This window comes from Polypterus senegalus, chromosome 1 (genome assembly GCF_016835505.1).
Source record: "Polypterus senegalus isolate Bchr_013 chromosome 1, ASM1683550v1, whole genome shotgun sequence".
Classification (NCBI taxonomy): domain Eukaryota; kingdom Metazoa; phylum Chordata; class Cladistia; order Polypteriformes; family Polypteridae; genus Polypterus; species Polypterus senegalus.
In genome coordinates this window covers 193,855,858-193,870,341 of record NC_053154.1, presented here as the reverse complement: position 1 = coordinate 193,870,341, position 14,484 = coordinate 193,855,858, and the positions used below count along the sequence as shown (strand labels likewise).

The 14,484-nt window shown below is 38.7% G+C and overlaps 1 protein-coding gene across 2 annotated transcripts in view; it reads right to left on the bottom strand.

The window, feature by feature from the left end:
* The window catches only part of LOC120537181 (claudin-16-like), a 61,919-nt gene that overhangs the window by 14,377 nt on the left and 33,058 nt on the right, over positions 1 to 14,484 (bottom strand). Inside the window, exon 2 of one of the 2 annotated variants that reach the window (XM_039765940.1) lies at positions 4,028 to 4,155. The exons of the other annotated variant lie outside the window; for it this stretch is intronic. Within the exon in view, the coding sequence (XP_039621874.1) occupies positions 4,028 to 4,036 (9 nt within the window). The 5' untranslated portion in view covers positions 4,037 to 4,155. The remainder of the gene's footprint in view (positions 1 to 4,027; positions 4,156 to 14,484) is intronic. 2 annotated transcript variants of the gene reach the window in all.

The window sequence follows — 14,484 nt, the reverse complement described above, 5'->3', positions numbered from 1 at the left end:
ACAGTTTCACATTTGTTTGGTGACAGAACCTATTCTCACAGAATTTGAGCACAAGGAAGATCCTAGTTCTGGTTTAAGGCTCCAAATTCACTTACATCAGGGTAGTTCTTAATCGACAATCAACCTAACCCTTCATGTTTTAAAGATGTGGAAGAAAACCAAGATCATGTCCAGAAAAACCTACCTACAACTGAGGAGCAAGAGAAACCACTTGTATTGAATAATGGAATAAAGACTAAGCCATGACACTGCTGTGATTGTCCCATCAGGTACTTACACAACAACATGTACTGGATGAAATGTTGAAATCAGTACTAGTAAAGTTATTTGGTGCATTCCGTTGGATGAGATACATATCTAAGGCCTGGAGGACTTGATAAGGGTAATCTCTGGTCCTTCAGATAAATAGATATCAGCGGCAGGCTAACACTGCCATGTTTTTCATTCTCATAGGGCTGCCTGGGAGTTCTAATTCTGGTGAGCTCCAGAAAAGTTTATAGATAAAATGTGTATCTGTGCACTACTGGCTACAGTCATTTTTAAAGAAATCTTCTTCCACAGCTATGTATTTAGTTTGATGACATTGCCATTGCTGAAAACATACCTGGAACTCTGTTTTGGAATACCTTTGCATTCCTTTGTCACATTATGCTGGATGTCAGAAATGTCTGAAAATTTTAGTCCTTTCATGGCAGTTTTTATTTTGGGAAGAGCCAGAAATCACAAGGGTCTAAATCAGGTGAACAGAGTGGATGATTTAATTTGGTAATTGATTTCTTAGCCAGGAAGTGACAAACTCTGTGCACATCCCGGCTAGGAGTATTGTCATGTTGGAAGATTTACTTCTTGTGTTGATATATAAATCTACTACCCTCCCTCCTGGATCCCCTTAGGCCACTCAAAAATACTTGACTTTATCATAGCACCCTCACCATACTACAGTTCACTTTCAACAACTCCAATGTTTCAGTAGCACTTTGTAGCACAGGTGACAGTACACGGCTGCTCCGGTAATTACATTGTCATACTGTATATGTATGTGTGTATATATATGTTGTTTACTCTAGTTTTAAATAATGTTACATTTCATTTGAAGATGTTTGAAGATATTCAGCATCAATATTTTTCAAAGCCAATCATGTCACTTTTAAGATCTTGCAAACAATAATATTTAAATAACAAAACAAAATGATTATTTTTAGGAAAAAAAACCTTTTTATGCATTGTTTTCATAAGTTTACATAACCGTTAACTAATAATTCATGGAAGTTCCTTTTGCTCATTTCTGTTCAAAATCACAAAGAAGTGATGTTTATTCCAGCAGCACATTTGGTCTAACATGTATGTCTTTGAGATGCAAGAGAAATGCTTACATGGGCACAGGAACAGTGTGTAAAATTCAAACTCCAGTGAGGACTGAAATTTGAAACACAAACTCTACAGCTGTGGGTAGCAATGATAACCTATATGTTTTTTTGCATTCAGGATATTGAATAATAGCATGTGGCCTCTCTTCCCAAAATGTGCTATAAATCACAAACGTTTCTGTAGCCTGTTACCAGTTTACAATCATTTTTTCATTTAATACAAGTGTTCCATGCATTTCCTTTGGTAAGTTGATGTTACATGTTATTAGTTACTGGAGATGAATTTACTCCATCCATTTCCTTTTACACATGCGCCATGCAGTGATGCTGTAGGCCAATAGTTACTGAGTCTTTTAAATGAGGCTTGTTTCTGCATTTACTTAACTTTCTATAAAATACTGACTTCAGGAGTAGCCTAGTCATATGTAGACTCTGTATGGAGTGTTGCATCCTGACCTGGGATGTACTTATATGGACAAAAAATACTGCATTGGGTAATTACATCTTACATACAGTCATGGTCAAAGGTTTTGAGAATGACACAAATATTCATTTTCACAAAGTTTGCTGCCTGAGTTTTTATGATGGCAATTTGCATACACTCCGGAATGATATGAAGAGCAATCAAATAAATTGCAATTAATTGCAAAGTCCCTCTTGGCCATGAAAATTAACTTAATTCCAAAAAAAAAAAAACATTTCCACTACTGTTGTGAAGAAAGTTTCAGAGTGCCCAAGCATGTCCAGCAGGAGCCAGGACCGTCTCCTAAAGTTGATTCAGCTGCGGGATCGGGGCACCACCAGTTCAGAGCTTGCTCAGGAATGGCAGCAGGCAGATGTGAGTGCACACACAGTGAGGCAAAGACTTTTGGAGGATGGCCTGGTGTCAAGCAAGGCAGCAAAGAAGCCAATTCTCTCCAAGAAAAGCATCAGGGACAGACTGATATTCTGCAAAAGGTACAGAGATTGGACTGCTGAGGACTGGGATAAAATTATTTTCTCTGATGAATCCCCTTTCCGATTGTTTGTGGCATCTGGAAAAAAGATTGTCCACAGAAGAAAAAGTGAGTGCTACCATCAGTCCTGTGTCATGCCAACAGTAAAGCATCCTTAGATCATTCATCTCTGGGGTTGCTTCTCTGCCAAGGGAATTCACATTCACAATTTTGCCTAAGAACACAGTCATGAATAAAGAATGGTACCAAAGCATCCTCTGAGAGCAAATTCTCCCAATCATCCAAGAACAGTTTGGTGACAAACAATGCATTTTCCAGCATGATGGAGCACTGTGCCATAAGGCAAAAGTGATAACTAAGTGGCTCGGGGAACAAAATATTGAAATTTTGGTCCATGGCCAGAACACTCCCCAGACCTTAATCCCATTGAGAATGTGTGGTTAATCCTCAAGAGGCGGGTGGACAAACAAAAATCCACAAATTCTGACAAACTCCAAGCGTTGATTATGCAGGAATGGGCTGCCATCAGTCAGGATTTGGCCTAGAAGTTGATTGACAGCATCCCAGGGTAAACTGCTGAAGTCTTGAAAAAGAAGGGCCAACACTGCAAATATTGACTCTTTGTATAAACTTAATGTCATTGTCAAAAGCCTTTGAAACTTATGAAATGCTTATAATTATACTTCAGTATACCACATAAACATTTGACAAAAAGATCTAAAAACACTGAAGCAGCAAACTTTGTGAAAAAACAATATTTGTGTCATTCTCAAAACTTTTGTCCACAACTGTACAGCATGTGATGCACAGCACAGACAAAAAAGGAAGCTTTGTTTAAAACTAGTCAATGCAAAGAACAATGTCCAACCATGTAAAAAAAAGTTGAGCCAACAATGAACTTCACCGTACGACTGTCCTCTGAAAGCACACTGTACTAGCAGAATATGAAAGGACAATCAGATTTATTAAATAAGACTGCATCCTAGGGCAGTCACACTATGTGATGCCAACATTTACTGACTAAACAGTGATTTCTTAAACTAAATCCCTTTTTCCTGAATGATAACATTTTTTTAATTAGATGAAACTGAACAAAAGATGATTATGTAAAATATTAAATGAAACACAAAATAAAAAATGTGCACACAGCCAGATAAGAGTAATAAGAAAAGAAAATCTGTTGCTGTGTACGGCCAGTTTTAGTTTCACTGTGGTCTCAGCCCTTGCTCAATACTCTCTGACACCCCCCTCAGTTCTGGAGAAATCCGGCTCTCATCTCTACACAAGTTTCACTGCTGTCAACCTATGATTCACAGAAACCTGAAATGAAACAGCCTTTTTTACTGCTGTGCAAGTTGGAGCACGATTTGGACAGCACTACTTTATTCAGTTAGCAGCACAGTTTCTGACAGTCAGATTTTATTTTTAGCTCTTTGCCTGTTCATAAAAAAGGTTAGGAAAAATGCTGCATCACTTATAAAAAGTACATTTAATGACTACCTTAAAGCTCTTAAGGTACACTATTTGTCATTCACACCCAGCAGACACATTATGACAAATGGGGCACATCCAAAACTGCAGATGACACAACTGAAATTGTGGAATATGCACAATTGCTAAGACATATTTTTAAATTTGCAGACTATGTACATTTAACAAATCAGTTCTGATTTTATATAACCAACATAAAAGACATTTACTCACGCATTTCATAGTGACAGGCTACAGGAGAGTAATCCGTCTCTGGAAGAACAATGGCCCCAGTTCAGTCTGCACATTCTCCTTGCATCCTCATGGGTGTTCACTGGGTACTACAGCTTTTCCCAACAACCCTGAAAGAGACCCTCTAAGAGCGACTATTCTGTTCACTCCTTTTATATCTACAAATGCTATTACAAATACTCTGGGACCTTTGATTTTATATATCGGGTCTCAAGTAAGAAATCTAGGTGTGATTTTGATAAACAGACAAATACTGTGATAAAGAGCTGCTTTTTTCAACTTGGGGTTATTACTAAAATCAAGTCATTTTATACTGACCTACAAAAGCTTATTCATGCTTTTGTCTCTTCATACCTAGATTATTGCAATTCTCTTTATGCTGGTGTATGTCGATCATCTTTGTCCTGTCTCCAGTTGGTTCTGAATGTGGTGAATGTGTGAAGGGGTGTTAACTGGCACCAAAAAAATACATCATAACTCACCTGTTTCAGGACCCCTGCACTGGCTTCCAGTAGAGAAGGAGAAGGATGAAGAGGAAGAATTTGGAAGCATGTGCTGATTACAGTGTGTTGCTGCACCCACCACACAGCAAACAACCCAGATTGAGATCTGAGTGCAGCCGTGCAACACGTAACGTCTCAGCACCACACTGAACAGTGTGAGGTTTTTACAGTGGCTGGAGTGCCAATCCTGCCATCAACCCCCAAGTTTTCCCTGCAAGTTGAAGGACCTGCTTGCAGGGCTGGATGCAGATTATCAACATATGCAGGACAGAGAGTGTAGGGTGAATTTTTGCATTGCGCTTATGGATGACCATGCTTTGGAAGCTGTGGCCTCCAAGCTTTGGAACACTCTGCCTTATGAAATAAGAGCTGCTGTTTTGATTAATAGTTTTAAATAAAAATTTAAAAACATACCTTTATTTACTGGTATTTGACTCATAGTAAAGGAGTTATTCTTAAAATAGGTTAAGATTTTTATGTTTTAATATTGTGCATCTTTTTTAGATATTTATTTATTTATATTTATATTTATTAGCGTTTAGCTTATGGGAACTGTATTTTTACTGGGTATTGGGTTTTTACTCTAAAGCACTTTGGTCAACTTGTAGTTGTGTTAAATGAGCCATATAAATAAAGTTGACTTGATTTGACTAATGCCCTGCAAAGAACTGGTATACCATTCAGTATTAGCTCCTGCCTTCGGCCTGGGTAAGAAGAGCCAGGAACCTTCATTACTCTAGTGGAGTAAGTGGGTCTAAAACATGAATGGAAAGATGCCTTTGCCTAACCAAACCTGCTGCCTCATTGCAGCTACACAAAATATCTGAGGAGGCAAAAGTGTCTGAAAGTAAGGCAATAACACCTGTGGCAAAGGTGCTATACAGGCGTCGACCCGACACAGACTGACTGCAGAGGCACTTTTAAAAATTAACAAAAAGATTTAATTTCTTCATGTTTTCCCCGTGTCCCACAGGAACAACACAGTCCCCAAAACCACCAAAGAAAAGAAAAACCACACCACAAAACACTCTTTTTTCTCCTCCACTCCTCCAAGACAGCTTTGTCGTCGTCCTCCTCCTCCCAACTCGGCCGCTTGGAGTGGTGACTGTCGGCTTCTTTTATAGCCCACCCAGAAGTGCTGCAGGTGCTCATTGACCTACTTCCGGCTGCACCTCTGGGTGAGGCTCCGTTCCCGCCCAGGCAGGCTCGTTAGGCTGTGCAGCCCCCCTGGCAGTGGCCACGGAGCCCTACAGGAATGAGCTTCAGTGTTCCAAACTATTGGCCCCGATGCATCCCAGGGGGGCTGCCAACAAGTGTTCTGAGGGATGTAGTGTGCAACCCATGACTGCTCCCATAAATCCAGTGTCAAGGGGGCGTCCCGACCGGGCATGGGTCCCGGCTATCTGCCACACACCATCATGGTAACAATAGGGTACAAGCAGTACCTATACAGTATATAGCACAGTGCCACATGTAGGTAGAGAAAAAAAAAACATAAATCAGCACAAATAACCTAATAATATTGATCAATAGCCAATGTGAAATGGATTAGAACACTTTCTAGAGATAAGTCAAGAAGGACAGCGTTCATTGTAAATGTTAAAGTATAACTAGAAAAGTTTAAGAACCCAAAGGCAAAGCTTTACTTTGCAAGCCAAAATTTCAAGTTGCTAACCACATTTTATGTAAAGTCAGAGAGACAAATGAATTTGTCATATACAGTAGTGCCTATATATTGTATACAATATAAGGATGGTGTACTTATCATAAACAATAAAAGAATCTGAAAAAGAGAACCGCAATTTATTGCTAAAAACTATTTAATTTATCCTAACATGTCAGCACTAGTACTACCAAATAAAAATATGCCTCCCAGTCTTTGCATCTCAGTTTAGTTAATGTTCCTTCGCTCATGTCATGCATACATGTCGGAGGACCTCCTCGCAAGTTCAACTGAGATATGTATTAACCTGCCGAGATGAGATAGACCACTGCTGATAATACTGTCCTCTCCTTCTTTTTCCACAGTGCCAAAAAGCCACCCAAGTGAGGGCATTTCACCCTGCCCCATCCAGTCCAGCCTCATAAAACCTCAGGCATCTGAGGAGGAGGCATCATTTACTTGCTTGAGCCAATCTACCAGATGGAGTTCTGCTGGAAATGACTAGACTACCCAGCCCACCTTACTAATGATTTGCCTGAGTTTTAATGCAGAACATATGCGGAACAGCGTTCTTTTTGTTTTTGCTTTGTCCTTGGACAGTGAAAGGGATGACCTAGTCAGTACCGGGTATCAGGCAAAAGACAGGAACAATCCCTGGACTGCATTTGTCAGTCTATAGCAGAGTCCACTCACATACCTTCACTCACTCAGATGGAGGCCAATTTAGAATCATCTTTGGGATATGGGAGGTAAACCAGAGCACACAAAGAAAATAAATGTTCAGACATGGGCAGAATCTGTAATTCTGTATAGCAGGTCCTCCCTGAACTCATTATTTAACCCTATGACTATGTCACACAGAACTCAAAGTAAGAAAATAAAATAAAAGACCCCTCAATACAAAACAAGTTTCAGTAGAAGAAAACTAACACAGAAGAATCTAAATATTTGCATATTAAGTGTGTTCAGAGATAATTTTGATTTTAAGTTTGTATGCCCTCTTATTTTCTTCTTAGATTTACATTACCACGTTTTAAGGGGACTTTGTGTTTGCTGCTCCCTTGTGGACTCTTATGGCATCTAACCTTTTATAAAGCAACTGCTTTAAATTGTGTGAGTCCAGCAACTATAATATACAACAAAAGCCTCAGTCACACCTATGTGGAAAACAGAAGCCTCTCATTGTTCTTTGTGAAGAACAGTTACAAAGATGCTATTTGTGGATGATAATAAAGAATCAGTCACATGACTGAAAACCTCAGGACCGCCAGAAGGGATAGGATGGATTTAAAAGAAAAGTTATTATGAGTTGTATTCCCATGTGCATGCAAATTAATAATTTAAAGTCATTAGTAAGTAGGCTAACAGTAGTACAACATATATGATAAAACAGGCAGTTGAGTGATGTGTATGGAGGAGCAAATAAGAAACATGTCTTTATAATAAACTGATAACTCTTGAAAAATGTTTGAAGGATCCAAGCACTTTCTGATTACGATTCTCACCAAGTAAGGCAGTATACTGTAAAAGCTTTTAATATGTAATTTGCTGAGTTCTATACGATCATTGAATGAAGTCATTACTTCATACTGTACTTTTATTTATTGCTTATTTATTTAATTTATTACATGCTTATTATACAAAGTATAATGAAAAATTTTGCAAGGATTTTTACTATAAGTATAAAGTTGAATGCCTTGGAAATCATCTCAAATGACCTCAATAAAACAGAGAAGTATATATATATATATATATATATATATATATATATATATATATATATACTGTATAGTTGGGGTACTAAATACATATACTATATACAGTATATGTATACAGTATACTATGCAAAGTATATACAGTATTACTGTATATGTTTACCTCTAGTCATTAGTTTTTGGAGATACTTTCATCAGTTATAATCAAAGGAGAGGTCTGAGCTTGATGATAAAGCTAGAAATAATAATTCTGCTAATAACACTGGAATGCAATCAAATGTATAAAACTTTTAAAATTGCAGTAATACTGTTAGGGTTTTTTTTATTATACAGTTTCACACTTGAGAAAAACTGTATTTAAATTCATTCAGCAACTGGAAAGAATAGAAAACAAGATGTACTCTATAGTGTAAGTGTCCAGCTGCTCTCTGCACAAAAGTTTAAGAGGCGTGTTGGGCTAACTGCACACACCTCTTTCACTGATGAAACGTATATTTACAACTGTACTCTTCTGACTGCTGCCTGTGGGCTTACTGATGAATACCAGCTGTGAAATATTTAGAAGTGGAAAGCACCGCCTTCTCAGAAATGTACTGGGAGTGGACTGTTTTGTAATAATGTCCTTATCTAATCATGAGGTAACGGACAGGTTAAAACAAAATGTACTGCTTTTAAATGTATTTTCAGTAAATGTTTCAACATTGAGCTATTTTCTGAATATGCTTTCTTCCAGTATGGGCTGCCAATGCAGGGTATGTACCCCCTTACTCATAGAGACACTGAGGCAGTTTAGAGTCTCAATAACCAACCATTAGGGTGACCAGATTCTCCTAGAACAAATGTCAATGACAGGAGTGGGCAGTGATCAATTTAGTGATCGATCTTCAGTGACAATGTTCACAGTGTAAAAATAAAAATTTATTAAAATAAGAACAGAGCCAATACGCAGGGTGTCTGCTCACTTTACTAACCTACACTACACAGGAGGAAACTGGAAAACCTGCAAAATGAACAATGGTGGTATGATATAAATGTCATACTGTGTGCAAGTAGGATTTTCAAGGTGTGAAGGAGCATTGCAATGAACCACCCTCAAGTAGAGACATCAGTGTTAGCTACAGATTTTAAGTAAAAACCGAGTTACACTGTCCAATGTCTCCTTTATCTAATAATATTGCTTACAGTAGATATGAGTAATACTAGTGACTCATTATTAAAAAAAAAAAAAATCAGCAACAAAATGCAATTTTTCTGCTAAAAAGACAACATACATCCACTCAAAATGTCTGGTGATTTCGGTGTCTAACTGCACAACCTTCTAATGAGAATGCAGTAATACACTATTTGCTAATTTCTTTCGCTGTAAATGACAAACAATTGTGATACTTTTAATGGTTTTAAATCAATGGCACTGTAAATCAAATTAAAGGAACCCTGGTAGAGTCAGATTAACTGTCAGTTTGAAAAATGGTACACAGAATGGCATGGATTAAACTATTATCTGGACTTGAGTCATGTGATGGCTGTAGGGTTTGCCCAGTCACTTTTACTATCTACTAGAATCATTTTTAAAGATGAGAGGGAGAGGGAGAAAGAAATAATCATGCTGTTTTAGATACTTAAGAAATTTGTGCTCTGTTTCTGCATGGGTTTTTCTTTGGTGTCTTAATTCTCCTTTAGAAACTTCTTCCTGATGTTTCTATAGAAGGCTATGGTTTCCCAAGACCCCATCAAGTAAAATGGAAGGCAAGTGTAGGCATGTGCAAGACCATTATGTGCAAGGGTTTGGCACTCATCTAGGACTACATTTAGCTTTCTGCTTGTTGCTACTGGACTAAGCTCAGACTCCCTAAGAGCCTTCCTTGAAATATATAGGTCCAGGAATTGGATTTATAGTGACTTTATGAATAGTTAATTAAAGTCACCTGAGGTATTAAGAAAATCTAACCTGTGTTATGTATATAAAAAGGTGTTCTGTATCTCCTAAGCAATAAGCATTAACAACTTCTCAGGCCAAATAAACAAACCTTTTAACTAAATTGTTTAAGTTACTTGCTTACTTTTAAAAAGAAAGATGGTACAATTCTGGATCAAATCCTGCTAGTAGATTTCGGCTTAACTGCTGACCAAATGGCTGATAAGAAAAAGATCTCTAGACTATATTACAACAGATAGCTAAAATCATACTACTTAATCTATAAAATCAATTAGCATAAACATATTAAGAATTAGGGCGGCACGGTGGCGCAGTGGGTAGCGCTGCTGCCTCGCAGTTAGGAGACCCGGGTTCGCTTCCCGGGTCCTCCCTGCGTGGAGTTTGCATGTTCTCCCCGTGTCTGCGTGGGTTTCCTCCCACAATCCAAAGACATGCGGGTTAGGTGGATTGGCGATTCTAAATTGGCCCTAGTGTGTGCTTGGTGTGTGGGTGTGTTTGTGTGTGTCCTGCGGTGGGTTGGCACCCTGCCCAGGATTGGTTCCTGCCTTGTGCCCTATGTTGGCTGGGATTGGCTCCGGCAGACCCCCGTGACCCTGTATTCGGATTCAGCGGGTTAGAAAATGGATGGATGGATATTAAGAATTAAATTAACACAAAATGATTACATTAACTGTGGTGGGCTGGCACCCTGCCCAGGGTTTGTTCCTGCCTTGTGCCCTGTGTTGGCTGGGTTTGGCTCCAGCAGATAATGACTGACTGATTGTCTGACTGATTATATTAATCCATTGTAGGACTAAGCAGAATGGATGAATGGATGGATATTACTACACACTGGCCTATTTTGTGAATGAAATACTAACAGTCATTAATAAAGGTCAGTTTAATAAAGTGTAATCCATTTACAAAAAAGTTTCATAGCACACCAGGCATGCTTAAATAATGAATTTGTCCATAGTACAAACAACTGAGTCTGATTGGGACTTTGTGGTGTATATAATTATATATTGGCCAAATGGAGAAGAGAGTGGCGTGGTGCTACCAATGATGGCTGCAGAAAGACCAACATGTTCAATGGGAAGAATCTGGGTGGCCCAGAGGAATAATACCATATGAAAACAGGAGGACCATACAAGAGGGTGGCATTCACATTTTCCACTACAGGGATATCGTGTTCTCTATGAACTGCCAAAAAGTATACTCAAAATGTCCTTTACAACTGCAATTGACCCCTCAATTTTGTCAACTGTGTCTGATCTGCTGTGGACTGGCTTCGAGTAATATTCAGTGATGAGCCTCCCATTCAGGAGGTTTTAATTGGATTTGTACAGAGAAGGGTATTCAGGTAGGATTTTAAATGTAAAACACCCAGAACAGTGGATATTATGGTATGGGGAGGCATCATCGTTCATGGCCATTGCATCTGCAGCTTGCAAGGAGCTGTCTGATTATACAATGAAACACCAAGGAATGCCTACATTAAGTCAGTACTCTTCCCTGTAAAAACAAGCAAGTTTCACTGTTTAACACTGAAAAGTCACTTACCAGCCAGTACTCACAATGAAAGGAAGAAGTTTCTAAATTATTCAAACATTGTGGTACAGCTTTGAGTCCTAGATTTGAATCTAGGCCTGGGGACTGTCTGTATCGAGTGTGCATGTTCCCCCCTGTCTTGGTGGGTTTTTGCTCAGCCACTTCAGTTTTTATCAATTTTCAAAGACATGCACAATAGGTGAATTACCAACTCCAACGTATCCCTCATAAGTATGGTAAATGTATGTGTATACACAGTTATGTTTTGTGATGGACAGGCCTTCCACCTGTTGTTCCTGGAACAAGCTCCTGCTTCTCATAATCCTTAGGTGGATTAAGCAGGTTTAATGATGCATGGATAAATTAAACATTGTGAGTCCCTTTGGATAAAAACAAACTCTTGAATAAACAAACTGAGTAAATAAATTACAGTGTTACTGGATTGCCATCAGCTTACAGATTGCAAATAATTTTATAATTAGAAGTGATAACATGCATTAGACAACATATGCTTTTCTGTGTTTTGCAGTATTTAATTTGTACTGATCCATGACAATGCTGTTTGGGGATAATAATAGTGCAGTTGAGTCCAATTTTAGTGTAAGCTTGGTTTCTTAAAGCTGGTGCTACTAGTACTTTCATCAGCACTTAAAAATGGACACAAATAACAGTGCAATACCACTTTGCAAAGTGGAAGCTGTCATGGGATTTGATGTTATTGAACGATCAAGAACTTATTGATAAAAAGTACAAAAGTGAATATGTATAGATTTCATATTGTTCTGCTAAAATGGGCCAGAGTGTGATTACAAAATAGGACACAGATGCATATTATAACTAAACAGAATTAAACATGCTTTAACTGATAAGCAGGGTCAAATGTGCACTTGTGATTTTGAAGATTTGTTTAAGAGATCTAATCCAACTGGTTAGATTTGTTCATGTATTCTCATTGCTTATCACCAGTATATGCAGTAATAGCGCAAAGTTTTGGTTGAGCCTTCATTGTTGAAGAATGTTCTAAGACTATCAGCTGTATCCACTGGTGCAGTAATACCTTCCATAATAATCTATTGGAGCTGTTTGTGTACCAAAGGAGTTCTTTTAAAGGATATGATCGGAATGGGAGAAGGATGACAAGAGATGGGAATGAACAAGAGTTGAAATAAAGATCATGGGTCAAAAACTAAGCCGAACTGATGCATAGGAAGTCAAATCTACAATATCTCCTAAACTTAAAAGTAGAAACTGGCATCATGATGTCTGTTCCTTTTCTTCTATACTAATAAAAGGCAAAGCCCTCACTGACTGAATGACTCACTCATCACTAATTCTCCAACTTCCCGTGTAGGTAGAAGGCTAAATAAGGCAGCCTCATTCCTTACAGCTTACTTACAAACGTTAAGCAGGTTTCATTTTGAAATTCTACATGTAACGGTGATAACAGTCGACAACGTCCGCCATGTTAAACTTTCTTATTTATGGCCCCATCTTCACGAAATTTGGTAGGCGGCTTCCCTGCGTTAACCGAAACCGATGTACGTACTTATTTCGGTGGTTTGATGCCACTGTCGGCCGCCATATTGAACTTTCCAATGGTCTTTGTTACCTATGGGCCCATCTTCAACAAATCTGGTACGCGGGTTCCCAACGCTAACTGAATTCTACTTACATACATATATACTTCCATAGCCTGCAGCTCGGTTGCCGTGTGAGGAGGCGTTGGGTCCCCCATCCCCACACCTCCCACGTTGTTGGCTGTCTGCCTATATAAGGCCGTCCATCGCTCTGGTCTCTTCATTCCCTTCCTTGCTTCGCCATGGTATTCACGTCTCCCTGCTGATAACCGCAGCCTTTTTTATTTAAACCACGGCTTCTCCACTGTTTTATTGTTCGTTTATTATGATTATAGTTATTGTATAGGTATTTGAGACTTAGTTTACATTGTTCATGTACCCATTTCCTTTATCGTTCCAACCGTACCCCCATTAACATGTCCATCGAGGTGATCATCATCGATCAAAGAACTGTCACTTACCAAGTGGTTTCCATGCGCGGAGATGGCGCCTGCCTTTTCCATTCTCTGTGTTACATATTGCACGGCCATATCAGGCTCACTCTTGATATCTGGAGGAACATTGTGTCTTATGTATTGAATGACTGGGACGGGTTCAAGGTGTGGACCGATGACGGTACAGGAGATAATTATACTACACAGGAGCACTATAAAAGTGAAATGCTTAAGCCCTTCACCTATGGTTCTGCATGTGAGTTGATGGCTGCCACTGAATTGTTCAGTTGTCGCTTCAAGTGTACCGAAATGGCCAAATATTTTACACCTTTGGGCAACTGCCAATGCCTTTTAAACACCTTAGATTCACAGGTGACGATTTGAGTAGTGGACACTTTGATGTTTATGAATGTTTAAACTCTCAAAACCTGGATGCAAAGTTATCGATGAAACTGGTTGTATGCTTACAACACTTGACAGATGCCGATTGTCACTTCAACACAACAAGACCAGCAAATACTAACGGAATTGAAACAAACCATGAAACTCAAACCGATTATGACAGCAGCAATCCAAGCTCTGAGATTTGAGGCAAGATTGCTTTTCACATGGCCAACTGTACGTTGCATGCTCAAGAGTAAGCTCAGCGCACAGCTTGGTCATATTACAACCGGAGGGCCGAACTGACAATGTGGCATACAAAGAGATCCTTAACAAATAATTATTGGTACATTTTCCCTCAGTTTAAAAAGGTTTACTTTTCCTCTTAATAAAAATTGTAAGGCACTACTTCGCCACTGCGAAGCGTGTGTATTTTGCTATCTAACTATAAGAACTAGAATGGAGCTGAATGCATAGTTACCTGTATATACATGCAAGAATTCTAAATTTGACATTTCATACATTTTGATTCCATTAGGTATAATTGCACAAACAGACAAACCTTATTTTACATAACACCTTTCTATACAAAAACACCATCTCAAAGCACTTTGCAAAACACATATCCATAGCATTAAGGTTTTCACAGTTGAACCACAATCAGGAAGAGATTGAGGCAGCAATTGTGTGGTTTAAAGTG